The following is a 23,594-nucleotide window of genomic DNA, read 5'->3' as shown; positions in this document are numbered from 1 at the left end:
TATGATAATTTTCTTTTCTCACCTACTTATACCTATTATTAAGGAAACTTGATACATACAACATTATTAAGCCGCAATTAAAGGGTGAATACATGTCGTAAAAATATAAAAAAACCCCACCCTTTAAAAGAATGTAGGGCAGATGCTTCATAAATAGAATGGGCTCAGGACAAACAATTTATAGTATATTTATATTTGCAAAAAAAAAAAACTCATTTTCATAGGAAAGAAAGAGAGTTTAACTTTTTTCTTTATTTATTTCCATCTCATGTCTCAATTGTAGAGACAAGGTCATCCAATAAGGAAAGATGATACAGAACCACAAAATTTAAGATGCCCTAGGATACCAACACAAAATTAAGCATGTCCTAAGATACTCATAAATTTTAGAAAATAAGCCATACGATATATTTAGGAAATAGGTACGATAAAGTCCAGTTTATAAAGGAAACTTGGTTGCGCAACAAGTTTTTAGATGTAGGATTGAATTGGTTACCAAATACCATCAGATGGAGACTTCAGAGAGAGAGAGATACCTAACAAACATACTCGAAAGCATCTGTTTGTCATGGTTTTAGATGATCCAACTAATTAAATCTAAATAAATTTTTTCTAATATAAACATCATCATCTTTTTTTTAACTAATTAGATTCAACTACACAAATCACAATCCACCATTCCACTCAACTTAACAACCATACTCTCAATAAAGATACAAGTCCCTGTATCTTTCCTTCCTACTACCAACCATCTCCTCTTGGACCTACCCTTCATCTTTTTATAATCTACAAACCGTCAATAAGGCTATCGGTCTATATATCTTTTTTTCTTACTTCTAACCATCTTCTCTTGAGACCTACCCCTTATCCTTTTATAACCATCTTTTCTTGGGGCCTACCCCTTATCCTTTTATAACCTTCCACTCGAAGTCACGCTCATCTCCTAACAGGAGTTGTATCTCTTAGTTTTTTGTTTCCCTTCCTATAAATGTTTTCCATCCACATCCTTTCTTCATAAGTCCATAAGATATTTGGATACAGATAAATAGAAGTTCTTTTGTTGTTCTTTTTTAATTTTAGTAAGAAGTTATAGAAAGACACAAATAGAAGAGAAATGAGAATGGAAAAGACAAATTCATGAGGGGCGTAAGAGATCTCTCCCTTCACACATCCTCGCATAGTTTTCCCTCTTCCCCATCTCATTGTACTTTCCCCCTCCACATCCCATTGTGCTCGACAAAGCTCGTATACATATTTAATAGCATGTCATTTTATCTATATTGTTTTTTTAACTTAAGAGAACATGCTTATTATTATGTAATGCACTTGCAATGAATAAAGCGTCTAGGTAGGATGAAACTTTGAAACCATTTTTCTCAAATTGAAATTTTTATCTGCCCGCTTGCAGTGTTCTATTATAATTGGATTTTTATTTTTTAAATCTTTTGAGGCATAGGCTAATTATCTCTGATTTTCATAACAAGCATTAAAATTTCTCAACAACTCACAATCAAATGGACTTGCACATCATTAATAACCCCTAAATCAATTGAAAGAACATTAATTCCTCATACACTTACAAGATTGGACACAATCATCCCTTCCAATACATTCAAAATCAAGCAGCCATGAGTATAATTATCCAAGTTCAATTATTTTTATTTTTTTTTTGATAATTTGTCCTAGTTCAAAGTTCAACAGAAAAATTATATCCTTGGGACACATCAAGCAATCAAATTTCTCACCTCACAGCTAAAATGATTGTTATTCGTGCCCATTAGTAAATTTTCCTGAAGTATACAATACCGTGATATAATTCCTCCACCGAGTCATTCCTCTATGGAACATCCCGGGACTAGAAAGCTTTTGTTTTTTAAAATGGGGAATTTACATCGACCATCGACCATACCTACAAACATTGTTTAAAAACCCAGATCGGTCAGGGAGATTGGTCAGGAGAACCAGCCATCCAAAAAACCGGTCCAATCATCAAATTGCTGAACAAGATCCACGATCCATCAAATAATATCAGCCGATTGAAAAAAAAAAATTGAAGACAAATTAAAAAAAAGAAAGATACATTAAAACTAAACAAGGGGAGCCAGGCGATTAGGCCCAGCCCGAATTGCCTATTTTTTAACAGAACAGGTCGATTCCCACTTTTGACACCACTGATTCCTAATTGGGATCAGCAGTCGGATTCAAATCCGCGTTTTTTAAAAACACTGCCTACAAGAAAACATCAACAATGTGGTCACAAACCATACCCTCCAAATCTGTACTTTCGCAACAGAAACACCCCACATGATGTTTTATTTGTATTTTGAACCAAATATGTAATTAGAAAGCGAGAAAATTATCAGTTACCATTGACAACTACACAATGTAATATTTACCCATACCATTTCATATAATCTCAAAGCACCCATAAAAAAGCACATTTTCATTTAATTTCAAAACGCCCATAAAAAAGTATATGGCTTCCGTAGAACATTGTACAGATCGCAATGAAAGCTAGAAGTTTTGCGAAAAAGCAAAATCCCTCGGTAGACCCCTTTAAAACACACAGAAAATTAGGAACCTCTGCAAATATGAATGCTCTCTCTCTCAAACAAAACCCACTTTTCACCCCCAATCATCAGTGAATCCCGGTAGCAATTACGCCGAGATAACCCTAAACTCCACAAACCCATCAAAATCTAAAAGAGATATACACTCACTCCAAGAATCATCACTCACAATCCAATCCATTCTTAATGAGAACTATGAACTCTATCTAAACGAAGAAAAATCCCAAAAGTTGGTGAATCCACCAAAATTCGCACACAAGGATTGGTCCTGAATCTCCAAGACCAGACACCAAAAGCCACGAAAACAGGCCCAGACACCAAAAACAACAAGAAACCAAGTAAAACCAGGGTTTACAAGAATCCTGACCATGAACCCTCAATGATCATGTCCTGTTTTCAACCAATTCCCTAAAGAGCTTATTTTTCATGGTTCTCTGCAACCAAAGATGGCATAAAATGTTTTCTCCCCATATAGTTACCCCTCGCTCTCACTTTTTTTTTGCTCGGGGGGGGCGATAAATAATGAACAAAGCCACCATCATATTGGATTTCAAACCATATGAATTTTTCAAGGAACTGTATGCAATGAGACCATTTACTTTGGATACAAAGAGGTCACAATCATCATTGTTCTTTAGATTAGAAATCAGGTGGTTGAAAATATGTCATTGTTTGGGCACAAAATCCAAAATAAAATTTCTCAAATGTTATGACATACTTTCACCTATTGAATTTCACATCGGTTAAAATAGATTGTGACCTCCTTGTATCAACAATAAATGGTGTTATAGAATACAATCCAACCTTATAATGTAGAACTACGGATGCACCTCAAAAATCCATCGAAAAACGTAGTTTTAATGTTGAAAAACCCTTTGAGATTTTAAGTCTCAGAAATAGTGCATTTTACAACATATTATCTACACCGTCCATTTTTTAGATTTTGATATGTTAATAGATTTACTTGATTTTAACCATTTTTGAAATTTAAAATTTTATAATTAGATATAAAAATAGATTTTGAGATGATCCTAAGAAAATTTTACATCAAAATTATATACCATGATAAAATTTGAAGATGCACCTTACCTCTACAGCTACGGATGCATCCGTATGCCACTGCACTCTTTTTTCAAGGAACTGTATGCAATGAGACCATTTACTTTGGATACAAAGAGGTCACAATCATCATTGTTCTTTAGATTAGAAATCAGGTGGTTGAAAATATGTGATTGTTTGGGCACAAAATCCAAAATAAAATTTCTCAAATGTTATGACATACTTTCACCTATTGAATTTCACATCGGTTAAAATAGATTGTGACCTCCTTGTATCAACAATAAATGGTGTTATAGAATACAATCCAACCTTATAATGTAGAACTACGGATGCACCTCAAAAATCCATCGAAAAACGTAGTTTTAATGTTGAAAAACCCTTTGAGATTTTAAGTCTCAGAAATAGTGCATTTTACAACATATTATCTACACCGTCCATTTTTTAGATTTTGATATGTTAATAGATTTACTTGATTTTAACCATTTTTGAAATTTAAAATTTATAATTAGATATAAAAATAGATTTTGAGATGATCCTAAGAAAATTTTACATCAAAATTATATACCATGATAAAATTTGAAGATGCACCTTACCTCTACAGCTACGGATGCATCCGTATGCCACTGCACTCTTTTTCAAATGCTATTTTTCAATAAAGGGTATTTTGATATAAACTAAACTGAAAAACCATGTGGGGGTTCTTTTAACAAGAAATTCAAAAAAAAATTCGGTATGGTTGTGGCAGGTTTGACGCCGGACAAGACTGAAAAATAAGGGTAGGCATAGGCAAGAAAACTTAGGCCCAGCAATTATATACAAAATATTTGCGGGCAGGGCACAGGCCATGCCAGAGTTAGCCAGGGCCTGGCCTGTAAATATTTCGGACCTACCCATACCCAGACCGAAAGGCCCGGTTCTGTTAATAGCCATAGATGTTGGTTGGGATCCCATGAAAATTCCTCTTTCTAAAAGCATAAAGACATAGGGCTCCTCTATAGCCCCATCACACATCCCACAGTGGCCATCATATAGCTTGGAAACGTAAGGGGCATACCTTGTATTCTTCATGAAAAAGAAGTCCCACATTGGAGGACAATCACCTGCATAGGAATATGTAACATCAACCTCACATCTCATCCACTATAAATCAGCAATAGGAGCAAATCATACATGAATGGAACTCTCTCTCTCTCTCTCTCTCTCTCTCTCTCTCTCTCTCTCTCTCACACACACACACACACACACACACACATGTGCACAGACACAAACATGCTTCCAGGTAAATATAAAATCGACATGGCACTAATATACATAAGCAATACCATCAAGTACATCAGTCTCTACATAAAGATATATCTTCATGCAATTACTAAACAAGATTGCAGAACAAGTAGAGTATCTTCTGATCACATGAAATACCAAATAAAAAATTAGAAAACCAGCCAATATCAGCGAAATTCCCAGGTTGGGTTTCTCCAACTAAATACATCATACAAACAATCCATCTATAAATTATAAATATAAAGGAATTTGTTTCTGCTTGTTATGTAGGTTTATTTTCGATGAAGAGTTTTCTAGTAGTTGTGATAACTGACTATTCAAGAAAGCAAGAGTTGACTGCATAGGTGCATATTGACTAGCAATACATACCTGTGAAAGTAAAAGAGGTAATTTTTTTATTTTTTTAAATTTAGCCAACCCCAAATAGTTAGGATAAGACTCGGATGATGATGATGATGATGAAGGTTAAATAGTTTTTTTTTTTTTTTTTTTTTTGGGCTAGATTACAGATTGAGGGGCTTATTTGCAGCATTTTTTAAATAAGCAGGATTAAAAATGGACAGACAAACATGTCCTAGAACAGTGACCGGACTAATGTATTTAAAAAAAAGGGTGAGGTTTGTATAAGGTGCCCATTTTATACTGTACTATCCAACTTTCGAACGCTCTTTTCTACTAGATTTTTGAGGTGCACCTTATATAACAACCTTAAATAAACTTTTTCCTAAAGAAATAGGCTTCAACAAATTTAGTGGTCTACCAAACACACCCCAAGGGCACGTTCAGACTATAGGCAAGTTTGATTCTAAAAATAAAAATTAAAAATTAAACAAAAAAAGACTTAAACACATTCAGGGGTGTATCCAAACATGTCCTACGAGCACGTTTGGGTGGAACAGCCTAACTGCCCTAGAATATAATGAGAGCTTACATCGTTAAAGTAAACTTCTCATAAACAGTCACGAATCTTCTATAATGCCCTAGATATCATCATGGGAGGTTACATGGTTAAGATAAGACTTCTCATAAACCGTCTCCAATCCAGGTGGACTGATCCAAATAAATGAACCAGTAAATGGATAACATTTTGAGGTTCTATAGTTTCCAGAAATATGAACCATTAAGGTTCTATAGTTTCTTTTCAACTAGATGCCCTAGAAAATCACAATTGGCTTCAACTTCAAAGCAGAAAGTCTCTCTGCAGAGATACTGCACTTATCCAACAAACACCAATATCCATGTCAACTAAGAAACAGTTCTAGAGCTTTACAGGCACAGGGATGATACATGAGAAGGCAGCACACCACCTCATCCAACATTCCCACCCATACACTTTATGTTTGGGGTATGGATACAACAGTTTTAAAGGTAGTTCATAACAAATATCTTATTTGAATCGGCTAGCCATCTGAAAGTTTCAGGACAAGAAAAGACCAGGACAAACAGCACGAGGCAACATAGGAACTAGGAATTCCCAATTTCCTTGAAGGACCCTAATAAGAAATCTTTAACTGAGAACCATTCCACTTCCACCGTCTCTTATCCAATCTTCGTTTCAAGATGACCCCTTCTTCTAAACAATCTAACTAATATCCCTACCTCATCTATTGCTTCCTTTTAAATTTATGGCATCATAATCCGTATCACCATTTTTCCCACCTCTCCATGATCAATCATCAATTGGCAACCCAGTACTAGATGCTTGGCAGGCCAAGCACAGAAACCAAATCGACAAACTCTTGGTTACATCAAGCTCTAATCCCATCACCCCCTACAAGTCCAATCCATTTTCCAGTCACTACCATCACATAGGGTCATGTTCAAGCTATGAAAAGCTAGCCTTAAACACTCCATACTCCTTCAGTGACCATATTTCCCTTCTGCTACTGTTGACAACAGTTACCCGAAGCACCGGCGGAACAGGAATGGGGGAGATATTTTGCTAATTGGAACGGCCGACAGATCAGCAAGAGGTTGCTCGTGTATTGGAGCAGGAAAGCTACCAAACACAAGGTCCTAAACTAAGCACTCAACCCTAGGGCCCTAAATCTTCTAGACTCAGCTCCGGTAGTTGGTGAGTCTCGGTCAAGTCCTACAGACTCAGCAAAGTCCCTTCTATTTGTGTTTTTTTATTGACAATCACGATTTGGCTTCATATCAGGTTGATTCAAGCTTGGGCCAGGCCCAGCCCAGAGCCAAGAATTTTTTTTTAAATTGATAAAAAACCAATCCTAGGCAGTGTAGCTGCCAACCAATTCAAGAGCTCCCTTTACTCCAAAGAAAATCTAGAAGTTGGCATGTTTTTTACTTCCTCCTTTTGTGAACTACAAATAAGCATTTCCATAGTTTATTGACAAATTTGTACACATTCTCATTTATTAGATATCATAAGAGCAGGTTTGAATTCTTCATAGGGGCATATTGGCAGGTTTGAAACTCATTCATTAGGGATGGCTCGGGTGACTGCCCAATTTTACTAGGTTAGAGCTCTATGAAGCTTCCTTCTATAAACCACTTCCTGTTGAGGACAACTCATTGATTTCAAATGTTGGACCTCAGAAGAGTCCCCTTCCTTTGGTACTTAGCGCACATCATGGAAGAAATTATCTACTCAAATGGCTTAACTGGCTCCTTGGGCTCTGGTTCAGTACTAGACATCCCCTTCTGATTGAGGGAGGTCAATGTTCAACAAAAAAAAATGACCTAGTATATGGCTTAATTGAATTTCCATTTCACCACATTTAGTGGTAAATGGGTTGGCAGATGCATGCAGCACCATGGAAGCTGTAGGACTGACTGCTTAAATATTGAGGAAACTTTAGAGCCTTATTGCCATTTTCCCTTTTATCATCATATTTTGTTTCTCTTTTCTCTCTTTTCCCTAATCTCATGTCACCATCTCTTCCTCTGTACAAGTACTCATTGAGTAGCTTGTGGATACTCTATCTATTAATTCTCAATTATAAAAAATAAATAAAAACAAAAAAACACATGCATGCATATGCTCATGCTCTAGAACCTGCAGACACACAATTCAAACCACTTATCTTAAAAAATATGGAAGGAAACAAACAGAAGTTGCAGAGAGTTTTTACAAAAATGTATTACTTCTAACAAATGTTGTTCAAACCGAACTAGATTCGTCAGTCCAGACAGGGAACCTGTGAACCAGTGGCCATTCCAATCCGTTCGAATAAACCCCACCCCACACAAAGGACCAGCATGGCCATCGAATTCGCCACAAATCTCGATTACAATATGAAGTTTTCAGTCCCCCCCCCAAAAAAACAAAAGAGAACAAGTTCATTTGATTCATTGTTTGTTTCATTTGTTGTAGATTTAAAAAAATGAAAATATTTAAGGTTTTTTAAGTCCAGTGAGTTGTACACATGTTCTGAACAATTGCCTGCCAATTTAATGGTTCACTACTTCATTACTCCCTTTTAATTGGTGTTGGTAGATGGGTTACTGGAGTGCATCATGAGATGTGGACATTTGATGTCTTAACAATATTGCTTCAAACATAAAAGTAGCGCAAGTACAAGGACATACATGAAAAATAAGAGAGCATGATTTTCAATACTAGTTTGTGGTATGTTTTGCATTGCATATTGTTTGTTACATATCTTTCTGAAGTAACAACCACAGATACAGCATAATTTAAAAAGTGGTCACAATAGTTCACAAGACAAGGATATTGAAACATTACTCCAACCACATAACATAAAAGTAGAAAGCTGACACCTATAAACATCATATAATATCTTCAACAAAGTTCTAATGACCCAAAATTTCTGTAACTTCTTTTTTATAATTCAAAATTTCTTAACATAGTAAGAAATTATAAGGAAACGTATATAAAAAACTGAAAACAGAAAAGACAGCGACCGGCCAGCATACTTTTTAAATGTAACAACTACCAACTACCAAAATATGGTCGCATTATTTTGTTCCGCACGTTGAAGAACCACATCCAAACTTAACACCGATCCTTGTAACCGCAAATAACAATAGTCACCTCAGGTCTTTTTTCTCTTTTTTTCCCTTTGCTTGGAACAATAGTCAACTTTAAAGATAAAAAATCTAATCCCTCCAAATAGATACATTATAGCAACAACATTGTTCAGATTCTGTTGAACTTGACCATGCAATAAGTCATGCTCTATGAGAAAAAAATTCAATCTGGAATAAAAAAGAACTTGCTCAAGAATTCCAAGGGGACATCTCTGAGTTCTTGCAACTCTACAATTCCTCTCGAAAGTCCTAGTTCAAAAGCACTAGATCATTAATTTGTCTCTTAACTCGTGTCCATGCTTAGGTCGAGCTATGGTTTCATAAGACATTCCAGATAACATCTGATTTCCTTATTGATCACTTCAAAATGCTCTTCTTAATTTTGTTCATTTGATCAAAAGATAATAGAGTTACAGATCCGTAAGTATCCCAGCATCTCAAAATCCATTTATTTTCAGAATGCTCTTGAACAAAAACCTAGCGTAAAAAAGTAAATCCCTTCTCATACAAAATGATGCACATTTCAAATAAGCAGTGGTATTAAACAGTCCCAAATAAATCAACAGTCAGCGAGACATGACACCTCCAATTCAAGTATCACGTTTACCAACTAATCTCAATAACAAGCATAGGACTCGGCAATCAGGTACAAATGCCAAGATACACAATCATGGCCGGTTTCCTGTGTTCTGATATTAAACTCTTGAATTTTGCCTTCAGGATGCAAGATATAACCCTGGAACTCTTGATAAGTGAAAGCAACTGACCCCAACTTGAAGTTTAAAAAAATGTTTTTTGAAGGTCAACTGAAGTCCGAAATTGCTAGCATTTTCTATGAGCATAGCCACTAAATACCATTTCAATTATCTCTCACCCAGTAGGACTCGGCAATCACGTACAAAGGCCAAGATAAATAATCATGGCCGGTTTCCAGTTCTGATATTAAACTCTTGAATTTTGCCTTCAGGATGCAAGATATAAACCTGGAACTCTTGATAAGTGAAAGCAACTGACACCCCAACTTGAAGTCTAAAAAGTTGTTTTTTGAAGGTTAACTGAATTCTGCAATTGCGAACATATTCTACATGCATAGCCATTAAAATACCATTTCAATGATCTCTCATCCAGTAGAACAATGTTTAAGTGGTCTCTGTACCATAGTAGAACTCCAAAATTGGAGGTCAGCAACTAGTACTCCAAGAAAAATACCCCTTGATGTAAATATCCCCACCTTAGAAAGGAAACAAGAAACCAACCCAAAATGGTCCATGTTGGGTATTTGCTCAATCGTCCAAGAAGGTTTGGAAATAAAGGATCAGGCTCTGAGAAGGGTTATAAGAGATCAACCTTCACCAGATCAATTCCATCTCACTGAAAATCAAGAGCTGAGCATCCTGTAATTTCCCATTTGAGAAACCAAATAATTCGAGACACCTATTTTCATGCTCATATGCCACGCTGATCTGATATAAAAATAATGAAACAGTATCCGTTGTTTCATTCCATCATCTTAATCTTCCCAGGTATAGTGGTCATACTGTTGTGAATGAGGTCACATCTTTTGGGCAGAAGCAATCAACACTGCAAAGGATTTTTGTGCTACTAGTAGAAATAATCTGTTATGTCCCACTTTGTCATAACATTCACTATAGTAATAGCAGCATTCATTGAAGCAGGAAGCATGATCGAAAATAACAAACATGAAGTGATTCTCCTCTAGAAAGGACTTAACCTGGAGGATATTGATAGATCGGCATAGCAATGCGTATCCCCAAATCCGTAGCATAAGCACATAAAAACAAAACTAATGAACTTTTTAATGCCTCATTCAGCATGACTGTAAAGGCTAAACCTAAATAAGTAACACGAAGGCACACCATAGCCACATCAAATTCTAAATCTAGCTAGAAAGCAAACATAACAGCAATTAGAGCATACTTGCCTATATAGTTCATGCCACCAGGCAGCCACTTCTCCATGTATTGCCCCCTGCCCATCTCTTCAAGCAGACCACGTACTTCTCGCTTCATGCAGAAGCGAGGCATTTTTCCATGTAGGCAGCAGGGCCAAAGAAAGCACTGAACTGAACCACAAAAAGAGAACTACAGGAAATGTGAATTAAAATACAAATTCAAAGTGAAAATAAGCCTGATTAACACTATTAAAGGAATAACTAAATATATAGAGAAGACCCATGTAGACAATTCTCAACATATAATTAATGAAGCTTTGTGATACGACAAACTGCGTTGCAACTTTATCACATATCTCACTTGTAGATGACCCATCCAATCATCCTACCTAAGAGAGGTAATGAACTTTCAATGGCATTAGGATGTCCAAGGAACAGGAAGAGGGCTGTTCCCAGCATCCAATCTGATGATATAAGGTTTGCATGTATCAGTTTATGACTCTCCTGACCAAACAGATTGCCACTCATCCACAGCCACAAGAAATCCACTCACACATCCTCCACCCAGCAAGTAGCATTTATCAACTCAACTATCAGCCACAGAAAAGAAATTATTGAATGCAAGGCATGCTTACTGACTCATAAGACCATGCTTTAACTCGATCACATAATGATTAGTTGCATATCCACTTAGTCCCAATTGAAGCAAAGAAATCCTTCTCATCTCTGTGGGGCACCGTCAATACATCCCACTGGAACAACCATTTAGTAATATACCATGTCACACGAAATATTGGAAATATGCAATCTTTCAAACTTCCAGTGACCACTAATTGCAGAGATAAATCTTCATTTCCTTTAAGGACCATCCAAACCATTGATTTTTCTGACCATTCATACAAATTGCTAAATAATTTATACAGGTAAGGTCAAGATGGCCCCTAACAGGGAAAAAGACAAAAACTGCTCCACCAACTGTAACTTGACCTCTCAGAGGCCATTCAAATACACAAATCGCCAAAAGAAAACCAACAAAGACATACAAGGTGGAAAATGATTACATATCGAACATTAACATTAAAATATGTCAAGCCTGAACATTTTTTTTGGAGCTGTTGATTTTCATCAACCAGAAGTCCCAATCACGACTAAAAACACTACCAATGACAAATAAATCCACACTCATATCCAAATAATAAGTACTGCTCTCATGCGAAACAAAAGCCCCAAATTCAAATAGTCATGCGACTGGAGTTTCAAGAAGGCAACTCCAAGTTGAAACCCACCATCACTCCTTGAAGTGTTGGTAAGACACATAGAAATCCCCTCTTCGACACAGACAGTGTCCAACAAGTTGGTAAGACATGTAGAAATCCCCTATTCAACAAAGAGAATATGCACAGGAGAACTCAGAGGGAGCTTTCGAATGATGTCAACTAGATCAAATCCCATCATGATAATAAGCTGCCTCGTAAACCATTTAAACGATATGCAACCCCTGCATCATCCCTCACTTCACTCACAAAGTATACATCAATTACTACCACAATAATATAGCATGGCAAGGCCTAAAAGTAGTGGCTAAAAATAGTGGCAAAATTACTTCAAACGCCAACCTACTATCGCTTACAGTCAATATAACTGTGTCCAAAGAAAAGGTCCTTGAATGTTTTAGTCTTGCTGGGCCTTTTGAATGCATAAAAAAACAAAAAGAATCCGCCCACACATTGCTCCGAATAGATAGTATTTTCCTGAGGTTTTAAGACTAAGCTTGATACATCAACAATCACTAGCAAGCTCCAGAAGTCAGCGCATTGATTGAGTTTGGAAACAAGAGGAACACTTACGATCAATCTCATCACTTTCAACATCCTTTGCTTATCTCCAGATCACTCCATATAATGATTTTGGGCATTTCATAGTGGCAAGCATACAACTCAAATGGAATATGGTCGAGCATAAAAACACATCAATTTAAAATGCAAGCCATCAAATTTTTTGGCAAATAAAACAGAAGTAAGTGTCCAGCTCATAATGCAATTAGCCACATAGAAATGTGCCTTCACAAGATTATTTCCGTATCTCTGCCACATCCCAGGGAAAATCAGAAGGTTATACTCTCATGGGTCACTGATAAAAGCATAATCATCAGACTTCAACCTCTATTTACTATGGGAAAAGAAACTCAACTTCAGAAGCTTAAAATCAATAAAAACACAACAAAGGCTGGATAAGAAGAGAAGAAAGATCAAGAGAGCAAATAAACTATAAAAAATCACTCCACTGTCAATATATGACATCCATTATGATGCTGCTTTTGCCTTAGTAGACCATCAATCATTCTCATTCATAGCCCAAAAGCCAGAACAAGAGCTCATAACCCCCTCCATATACCATTGAAATACTTAGAAGTCAAAAATTATCGGGTTTGAGAATACTGACTAAATAAAAGAGTCTATATTATAAAATGCAAAAGATTATAAAGTCACATGTCAAAAGAGGTATATCCAAAACTAAATCCTAAGGAAAATCCAATATTCCTAACCCTTGAACATTGAAGAGCCAAGCAGTTCAAGTATCACAGTTCATGCTTCTTTCCACTTCTGATCATAACTCCGTTGAAAATCTAACGACGTGAGATACGAGATTTGTCATATGATCCCCAAGCACCAGATCCAACTCCATACATAGGACCCTTTTCACCACCCCCCTGGCAATTTAAAATACACAAAAAACAATATGTTCATTATACTACATCAAATGGCATAATGAAAAATAGAAAAGAAGTAATAGAAAGGTATAAGATAGACATAGAAAGGTAGAAGATAGACAAGCATCCAACCAGGGGGTAAAAACACACCATGTGGTGTCCATATCCATCCCCATAGGGACCACCAACCCCGATTTCAGGACTTCCAAGTTTTAGTCCATAGTGTCCACCTGCAGAAAAGAGTAACAATCTTATGAATGAAATAACAATTCCACCATCTGCACAATACAGAACTTATTTCAAAGAAAGAAAAAGAAAACATAAATTGAGTTCTGACTGGATCAGAACCTTTTGAACAATATATAAACAAAAAAAAAACAATATGCGCAACAAAATAGGAGTTCCAAAAAACTGAACTATCGGTCACTAGTTACTAGATTTTATTGGATAACATGGAATTCCAGACTTCCACTGTTGTTGCATAAACCTCAATTTGAAATAGCAGGTTATACATTCATGTATATGATTAGTAAAGGATGAAGACATAAAGCCTAGTAAACAGTCTAACAGAATGAGGAAACTATAACTCTTTGTCAGAGCATAGGTGTGCTCCATAACCGAAAGCAGCACAGCAAAAAATAAATCAAATATAGGTCAATTCTTATTTTAAATGTAAAGGGTGACAAATGACAAGTACATGCACTTTTTTCATGAAACAAGGGCACGCATGCACTGCACAAACTATTATTAAGAAAAGGATCCAAAAAAATAAATTAAAAGCATGGCAAAATAACAAGATCCCAAACCTCTTTGTTCCAAACCAACGAGCTCTGCCCTCAGCTTCTCAACTTCACGAGCCATAGAAATCAGGTTTTTCTCCATTGCTTGCCTCTGCTCCATCTGCTCAGCATTTGCTTTCTTCTCGTACTCAAAAGCCGTCCTGTAAAAGAAAAAAGCAAGTTCATTTGAAAGGAAAACATGATATATCAATTTTTATTCCAATAATCTGTTCACTTGTGATTTTGAGAAAAAACAAATTTACCAGTCTATATTATTTGTCATATTTACACATCGATCAATTATACCACAACTTTTCACTTTATTTCAGTTTTAACCGTCCCTCCCACCCTCCCTCCACCTCCCCCCCTCCCCCCTCCCTCACACACACACACACAAAACACAAAACTCAGTAAGACTTATAGCATATAAGCAAGAAAGCAGATATTACCTGGCCCTGACAAGTTCTTGGCGCAAACCATCAATCTCCGACCTCAGCATAGGAATCTGCTGGTTGTCAGCCTGTGCCCTCGCCAAATCCTGGGTCATCGCCTGAATTTGAGCTGTCAATTCCTGCCTCATTGCATTCAGTTTCACAGCATCCGACCGCAATTGCGTGGCTTCTGCTTTCATAGGCTCAAGAGCCCTCAACTCAGCCTCGAGCTTTAATCCCTTCTCAATCATGTCCCTCACCTGCGCATCTTTTTCAGCACGAATATCAGATATAACCATATTCAAGCGATGCAATTCCTCCTTTGCAAGGCCGAGCTCTTGTTGGAGGACCATTCGATCTTCGGCGAGCCTCCGATTATCACCTACAAGCCGTCGAATCTCCTCATGTTGAATCTCAAGCTCCTCCTCCAATATAATGGGGCGCGGAACAGGTCCAGGTCCACGAATGAATGGGCCTTCGTGTATACCAGGCGGCCCAGGCCGATAGCCTCGCCTGCCATCCTCCACCATATGGCGAGGTCCACGGTTTCTTCCTGACATGTTGCTTTACCTTTACTGCACATGAAACTCAAATTCTCAATTCCTAAAGCCCCAATAAAAGAATAGATATCCTGCTCACAACAGTGATGGAGAAAACTAAAAAAAGAAGACACTACTAACATCAGTTCTTTGTAAATACATACCAATGTTACAATATTCATTTTTAACAGTTGACTCTTTCAAAAAAAAAAAAGTGATGGAGAAAACTAGAAAGCAGAAAATGGCAATGCAGAATGATATTCAAGGCCTCAAGCCCTGAGAAACCAAGAAAATAACAGCTGTTCCATACATATTGGTGATAAGAAAACTAGAAAAGAGACAAAAAATAACCATAGATGAATGTCCATCAAAGCTTTGTTTCGATTGATAACATCAAAAAGAGAATGAGGAAATGAGTGGCTAAACTGGACCGTGGATCCTAACTCCCCAAAATCAAAAGAAAATGAAACAATTTTACGACTACTACCAATAAAGATTCTGAAAAATGGGGTTGGACATGGTCTGTGTGAATAGTAATTGCATAATAAAACTTTATAGAAGAGCATACGTAATTTACTATGTAATGTACACTAAACCATATAAGGGGCCGTCACTTGCTGTGACGGTAAAAGGCTCAAGTAGCCAGCGTAAAAGCACGAGTTCGAGTTCTGAGAGCGGCCAATTTGTGCATAAGCCAAAGGTTAGGACCGTTTCCAGCCCACCCCTCCAGGGACCCTGCTTAGGCAGTACTAGCACCGGGTTACGGCCCTTTTTTTACGCTAAACCATATAATAGATCGCATAATATAATACAATGCAATGTACAATATGTATAAATATATATAATTTCAAAAAAGGCCAAATACTTGAAAAGCAAAGAAAGAAAAATATAAACAATTGATGAACAGCTACCATAGAATCTAGGGTTTTGAACACGAAAATGAAAACCCAAAGCTCTTATTTCCACTGACAGATATTAAAATGAAATGATGATCCCGGACATGAGACTAACTTGACAACAAACCCTAAATTCTCAAACATATAATGTAAATGAAAATGTAGAAGAAGAGTATGATGGAGAACAAGGATGAGCCATGACTTGATCGACAGGAAACCAAACCCTAAGTTCTCAATGTGTATTGCAAAAAGAAATGTTATGAGGAATCGGAATAGCCCTTAAACAATAAAAAGAAAAGGCCTTTGATATTCCACGAATCGAAAGTGAAAGACAAAACAGACAAGCAGAAAGGATACCAATCAATAATACGCTACAGGATAGAAATTAATGCTCTAAATAGGAAAAACCCCAAACTCTTGTTCTGTGAATAGATAGTGAACAAAAAGCAAGAATGAGCACAGGTAAGTACGTCAATTAATCCCAATCCCTAACTTCCCAATTGTTAAAGGAAACCAAAATAGTACTATTTTGCATAATGAGAATAGGGATCTCAACATACTTCCGACCTTGGCCCCAGGACATGAAGCTAAAATTCAAAACCCCCTTGGAGATTGGTGGCTATTTTTTATCTCATCACCCTTATTTGCAGCGGCCTTCTGACACTGACTTTTACCCACATCCATAGAGGAGTAAACTTAGTGGCCGACGGTCTTGCTAAGGGAGGAGGCCGATGCATTTTTCCCACTCTGGAGTTCTTGTCCGCTGCCACTGGTAACCTTTTCATGTCTCTTTAGTGAGAACAAAGCTTCTGGTCTTGCAAATGAAGAGTGCGCAACACCAGTCAAGTCATCCTCCTTGATCCCAACAGCTTACAGGTATGGCCCACAACTATAGCTCTCCCTTCTACATACCTTCTCCCCTCCCTCTATCTCTCTCCCTCACTGCTTCCTCTATCTCTTCTCCCACTACCCTGTCTTAGGCAGCCCCCCAAAAAAAATGAAAGAAAGAAAATAAGGAAAAAAAAAGGAAAAGAATTTTTTAAAAAAAAAATAAAGGAAATAAACAAAAAAAGAAGAGAAAAGGAAAAAACAAAGAGGAAAAAGAAAGATGGAAAAAAAAGAGAAAAGGAGAAAATATATATTTTTTAATACATAGCAAAGAAATGTAAAGGACTTTCTCTCTCTTCCCCTTCATTTTAATCTCTCTCTCTCTCTCTCTCTCTCTCTCTCTCTCTCTCTCTCATTACCTGTCACCTCTCTGATACACTCCTCCCCATGTTCTCTTGCTTCGCACTCTCTGGCCCCACCCCCACCCCCTTCTCTTACTCTCTCTAAAGCTCTACCCCTACATGAGGTATCTCCTTTCCCTAGTTTAAGACCTTCCTTTGCCCTCGCAACCCCCCTCTCTCTCCTCCCCTCTTCTTCCATTTGCTTGTCGACCCACCTCCCTCCCCCTCTATTTCCCCTCTCCTTCCCTTTTCTTCTGCAGCAAACCGCAAACAGAGGTCTTCTTGTAAGGCTCTCAACAGCACATCCCCTTCCTATTCGACCAAGGGAGCTCGTCCAACACAATACACAATCTGGGCTTCGCGATTTCTCAATGTTCAGATACACTTATATCGCTAAAAGGGCAACTCCAGCCACTGGGAGTCTAGCAACTGATCTTACTGCCCAATTATTTCTTTTCTGGCTCTCTCCTCCTCTCTGTACCCCCCTTTCCTATTGGCCTCCCCCCTCTTTTCAGGCACTTTCCTCACTGGCAGCTTTTCCATTTTCATATAATTTCCTTTCTAGAATTAGTTTTCTATAATTCTTCTCCCCCAGTAGTCTGAGCACCCAGTTTCTTGGATGCCTTTCTTACCACAACCTGACCTAATGTAATCTATCATTTTTATTCAACAGAGTTAACCAGCTTAAAAGATAAATAAATAAGACGAGATCAAAACACTGGATGAACAGCAACTCTGATAGATAAAGGCTCTGAATGCCTGAGCAATAACAGATGATAAATAAAATCACAGACAAGCAACCAAACTGCATCGAAAACCCTAATTTACCAAAACCCTAAAGTTTCCCATTGTAGAAGGCAACTGAAAAAAAGTTATTTTAATGGATAAGAATTAGGGCCTTGCACAAATAGACCTCAAACCTTAGATTACTACAAATACAAAATGAGTCAATATAGATACCAATAACAACAAAGACAAAATCTAAAGCTCAAAATAAAATAATCCACGCCAGATTATGAACTACTGCGAACAATTGGTTCTCTGAATAAACGATGAAACCCTAGGCTCCTTGTTGCTAATTGTAACTCAAAACCAATTTCCCATAAAAATGAAGATAAAAAAAAAAAAAAAAAAAAAAAAAACGCACTGCAATTAGGGTTTGCAAAATGGAAAAGGATACCTCGAAGGCTTGCACGCAAATAAACTACGGGCTTTAAGCCTTAGGTTTTCGAGCAGTCCCTTACAAAAGCCACTTCAAAATAGGGTTTATAAAGTCGAGGTTATTCTTGTAGGGGTGTACCCGGTGACCGACTATTCCGGTCTCCAGGTCAGCAGGTTCATTATTAGGGTAAAATCGTTAATCGTGCTCTACATTGCCTAAAGATAGTATGCTCGCGTGGTAACATAACAATATCCCTGAGATTTTTTTTGGGATTAAAATTTAATTTACATATTTAAATATTAATTTTAAATACTTTTTATTTTATACTCAAGTATAAAAAATTCTTTTGTTTTTTCTGAAATTAAAACTTAATTATATATTTAAGAATTAAATTTTAAATTTTAAATATTTTTATTTTACACTGTATTCTCCTTTTCCTCAATTTGGGGTCTTTTTAGTGAAATAGGCTTGAATATCGAATGTTCAGGGGAAACGGGGTGGGGTCGTAGTGGTAGCACCCCCACACCCTAGTCACCACGTTTTTGTTTTCATTCCCACTGACATCACCTCACTAACACCTTCAAAAAATTAACTCTTATATTATTTGAAAAAATGGGCAGGGGCCTAAAAAGTTGTTTTCAATTCGCACATTGAATTTTCGAGTCTGGTTACTTAAGGAATACCCAATATGCGAACCATGGGTCTTTTTTTTAGTAGGAGGCAGGTTTGGACTCTCAATGTCAAGATCTACCCCCTCTTTTTTGGGTCCCAACTCCTAGTTAGAAACATGTGGGAATATCAGGCATTAATGTTTTGACACACTTGTATAAACAAGGTTTTATCTTATTTTTTCTTTTATTTTTGTGAACATTCACAAAAGCTTTTCATTCATCTTCAAATATATTACAATGAATAAAAGAGAATAATAGAGAATTGGAAAAAATTGACAATCAAAGAAACAAGGTTAACACCACTCTTGGGTAGGCAATCTGCTTCCTCATTGGCCTCCTTATAGCAATGATGGATCTCAACCCGTTGTGACAAGAGAATATCCTTAATTTCATAAAATAAATAAATTAATCTCCATGGGATTTTTCCATTACTCCGACCTATTACATTTGTTGAGTTTCCTTCAATAATTTTTGTACCCCCCATCTAGGCAACAATTTGATGCCTTCTAATAGCCCCCAAGCTTCAGCCTCAATGGCCATAGAATGACTACATGAACCTAAAAATGTACATAGAATATGGCCCAAGCTGTTTCTATTTATCCCCCCAAAACTTGCAGGTGTGGGATTACCAAAATTACTACCATCAAAATTCAATTTGATTGAATTTAATGGAGGTGGAAGCCAAATAGCATGCATACGGCTGGTTTCAACACAACCCAAGGTTGCTACTGCCAAATGATTGACCATGCTCTTACGAGTGGAGCCACTATCTTTGTGTCATAAATCAGTCCGCTGCTGTGGCCATAATGTTTAATTTAATAATAGGAAGCCATGTGGCAATCCCATCAAACACTCTTCTGATCCTCTCCTTCCATACCGCCCATAGCACACTGACCCAAAGAGATCTCCATAAAATTGTACCCACTTTTGGGATACCTGGGGTCATCCATTGTATCATAAGGGATCTATAATTTTCTAAAAGAGGGAGGTGTAAGTTTAAACTTTTGACGAGCCCAAGTCCAGATGCTAACAATGAAAGGGCATCATAAGAATAAATGTTGAGTTGTTTCATCACTGCTTTTGCATAAAATGCAAGCATTAATGATATTACATCCTCTCTTCCTAAGGTTATCCACTGTAGCTAATTTGTCTTGACAAATAATCCACAAAAAGAGCTGAACTTTTAAAGGAACATGACATTTCTTTATTCTACTTAATTGTCCATCAAGTAGTCGGATTTGATCAAAATAGAGCAATGCATGTGTTGATTTGACCGTGACCCCTCCTGAATTTGTAAGATCCCATATTACTTCATCCTGCTGATTGGGTGTTAAAAATACATTGTTTAGCAAATTCATCAATGCTTAATATTCTGAAATAAAATTATATGTTACTCGTCTATACCTACAATGAATAAACCAAACATTGTTAGTATAAACACTTCCACTAGCCTCCATCACCGAGACCAGTGGATTGGAGATATCCCTCTTTAATATCTCTTCCCTAAGGTATTTTTGAAGGTATAAACAAGGTTTTATCTTCAATCAAAATACTATACACCCCACACAAAGCATGTAGCAAAGTTTCTTCCCTCGGGCAAAAGAGTTGCGTAGGAGGGTTTTTCCAATCTCAATTTTTTTGACCACTTAGCATGACTAGAGGAATATCTTCAAATAAAAAGGGGCTAGATATTGAGTTATTTAGCACTTGGATCTCACCCTCAAAGAATTGCATAGTCTCGTTCAATGTTAGGGTGTTCTTTGGCACAAAGTGCATATTAATATATATATTTTTTATTTACTTTTTACTTGTAAGGTTTGTTGTTACGTTGTTTACGCTCCGATCTATGCCGATCTATGCAATGAGATATGCTCAAATCTTAGCAAAAATTAAGTTATTTTTTAAAAATGTAGAGAAAGTAGGATCGCTCGAATTATGGGCTCAGAAAAATCTTAGATCTATACAAATCTGGTTGTTTTCCGGGTCCATTGGTAGCGTCAGCTCCAAATCAGTATTTTGACTAAAATAATGCTTCTCCCTTTAATTAAATTTAATAATAATAAATTTTCAGAAAAAATAAAATAAAACGAATAATTAAATGAAGAAAAAACAAACTAAATTAAGCAAATAAATAAATACTTAACTTCAGGGACCCGAAACCCGGAGTTTCGGGCTTGGATCAGGCCACTATTCTGATTTGCGCCACCGTCACCTTTTTTTGATGTATTTGCTTGTTGTAATTAGTAAATCTAAGTTTCTTACCTGGATCTATGATTCATAAGGCAAGAAAATAGCTGTGAATTTTAGGTAGGGTCTACCTAGTTTTTTTTTAGATTTTTTGGGATTGGAGAAAAAATTCTTTAGTTTTCTATGGGTTTTGGGATATCCAAAGGTTGAATATGAATTACGGGATTTCCTGTGAATTTTTCTTATTTTTTCTATTTTTTCAGGAATTTTCTAAAGGTTTTTCCTATTTTTTTGGTAAATTTGGATTATTTTTTTAATTTCTAACAGGTTTCTTTTGTTTTTTGTTTTGATTATTTTTCTAATTTTCTGATTTTCTAAGGGATTTCTTGATCTCTTTTTTTTTCTTTGGGTTATGGAGGGGTATTCATATCACTTAGGTGAATTTTTCATATTTTTTAGGAATGTTTTTTGGATTTTTTTGAATTTATCTTGAAGTTTTAGCCTTATTTAATTAAATAAAACATGTTTAGTGTGTCATCAAGCAGCGTTTGGCTCTATCGGGCTGCATCATAGCCCGGCCTGTGGTCATTTGTTATATTTTTTTTTTTCTGTAGGTCAAATTCAGACGATTATTTGACTATTGGAAAGCTTTTTGGCTCTACTTCAAGTTGAGATAGGTTTTCTTTAGTTTTAATATATTTGTATTGGGTCTAGTTTGTATATGGTATACTAGGGTTTTTGTGGTCTTTCGAGCTCAAAATCGAGGTTTTTAGGAGTTCCCTTAGCTATAATTTCGAGAGGGTGTCTACATGTATCAAAGAGGCAACAAGTCATCAATTTGGGTTTCTTAAAATGCATTTGGATTGGGCTTTACCTTAGGAAGTAAATGGACATATGCTCTTGCAAGAGTTGGTAAAACTATTTTATATCTTACATGGGTTTGTTCAATTTTCCAATGTGTGAAGCCAATTTATTTTCAAAGGAGATGATTTCAGACACCCAATGTCCAAATTTGTCTCTCATTTTTAACAAAAATAAATAAATAAAGGCGATTGAAAACACTAAGAGTTTGAAGCCCTCTACCCCTTAACAAAAAGGGAAGGGACACACTATCAGACATCCATTGTCACAACACAACCACTTTAGTGAAAGACCAAGTAGGATATCTATGTCGAAATTAGCATTTCATTCTAGCAAAAAAGAAATCCATCCAAACTGAGGACAAATTGGAAGTAGACAAAATTGCTAAAAGGTGGGAGTTGAGTGTAAAATAGAAAGTACTAGTGGGTTTTCATGTGGTGCACGTATAAATGTAATTAAGATATGAGAATGACGATAAAATTCAAATAATAAAATAAATCAATAATACTTTTTGAACTCCTTAATGTTAGGCATAACTAACATTTCATTTATTACTTCTACAACTTAAAATTGGGACAAAAAGTATCATAGTTGGCCTCATTTACATAAAGTACTGAGGAGGAAGATCACAAAGTGTTTAAATATGATGAAAGTATTAAAAACAATATATTTAAATGAATCTCAAATGCATAAAATCTTGAATGCCTCTCTTTTAAGGTTTGTTTACTTTGCGAGGTCTTCCCTAAAGCTGCTCTATTAATAGGATATGCCCTATCTTATCTCTAAATATAGGAGCCTTTTTTATTCTTGTGTGTGTGTCTGCCCCTGAACTGTAGCCTAATAATCTAGTATATATATAGATAGATATGAGCTCTTTTATAAATATAAAAAGGTAAATGATCCTATAGGCCCCCACTCATATATGTAGGACTCCAAATGATCACCATTAAATTTGGCACGGATTTATAGAAAAGTCAAGTCCCATACCTATGTGATAACATTTTTAGAGATTCGTACCAATTTTAATGGTGATCCTTACACATGGGTGGATGAGGGTCCTATAGGATCATTACTCATATAAAAAATATAATAATATTTTTTGTAAATATTAAGAACTGATACGCATTATTAGCCAACAAAAAGTGTCATAAGCAAATGAAGACCATCTAATTTTTTGATGGGAAACCAAAAAACTCAAAATTCTCCCTTTTTTTATCAAATACCCATGTAATAATTACGTAACAATTCTAAAGCGGATCCCAACTTTTCATATCTAGCAAACCTTGGGGGCCA

The 23,594-nt window shown here is 36.4% G+C and overlaps 1 protein-coding gene across 6 annotated transcripts; it reads right to left on the bottom strand.

The window, feature by feature from the left end:
- Nucleotides 1-1,655: 1,655 nt before the first annotated feature.
- On the bottom strand, nucleotides 1,656-18,677 carry LOC18427118 (DNA double-strand break repair protein). Of its 6 annotated transcripts, none has more exons than XR_016048936.1 (7): nucleotides 18,601-18,677; nucleotides 14,775-15,331; nucleotides 14,353-14,486; nucleotides 13,697-13,776; nucleotides 13,382-13,546; nucleotides 4,684-4,729; nucleotides 1,656-2,229 (listed from the first exon to the last, which is right to left on the bottom strand). XR_016048936.1 is itself a non-coding variant. In XM_006836174.4 (5 exons), the coding sequence occupies exons 2-5, from the start codon at nucleotides 15,314-15,316 to the stop codon at nucleotides 13,463-13,465; spliced, it is 840 nt and encodes a 279-aa protein (XP_006836237.1). In that variant the 5' UTR covers nucleotides 15,317-15,331; nucleotides 18,601-18,677; the 3' UTR covers nucleotides 13,279-13,462. The 6 variants fall into 6 exon arrangements, 1 of the variants encoding a protein (XP_006836237.1); XR_016048937.1 differs by having other exon boundaries at nucleotides 1,656-1,997; XR_016048934.1 differs by having other exon boundaries at nucleotides 1,656-1,909.
- Between the last annotated feature and the right edge of the window lie 4,917 nt (nucleotides 18,678-23,594).

This window comes from Amborella trichopoda, chromosome 1 (genome assembly GCF_054954075.1).
Source record: "Amborella trichopoda isolate Santa Cruz 75 chromosome 1, AtrichopodaSantaCruz75HAP2 v2.0, whole genome shotgun sequence".
NCBI classification, from domain to species: domain Eukaryota; kingdom Viridiplantae; phylum Streptophyta; class Magnoliopsida; order Amborellales; family Amborellaceae; genus Amborella; species Amborella trichopoda.
This window is presented reverse-complemented; position numbering and strand designations above follow the sequence as displayed.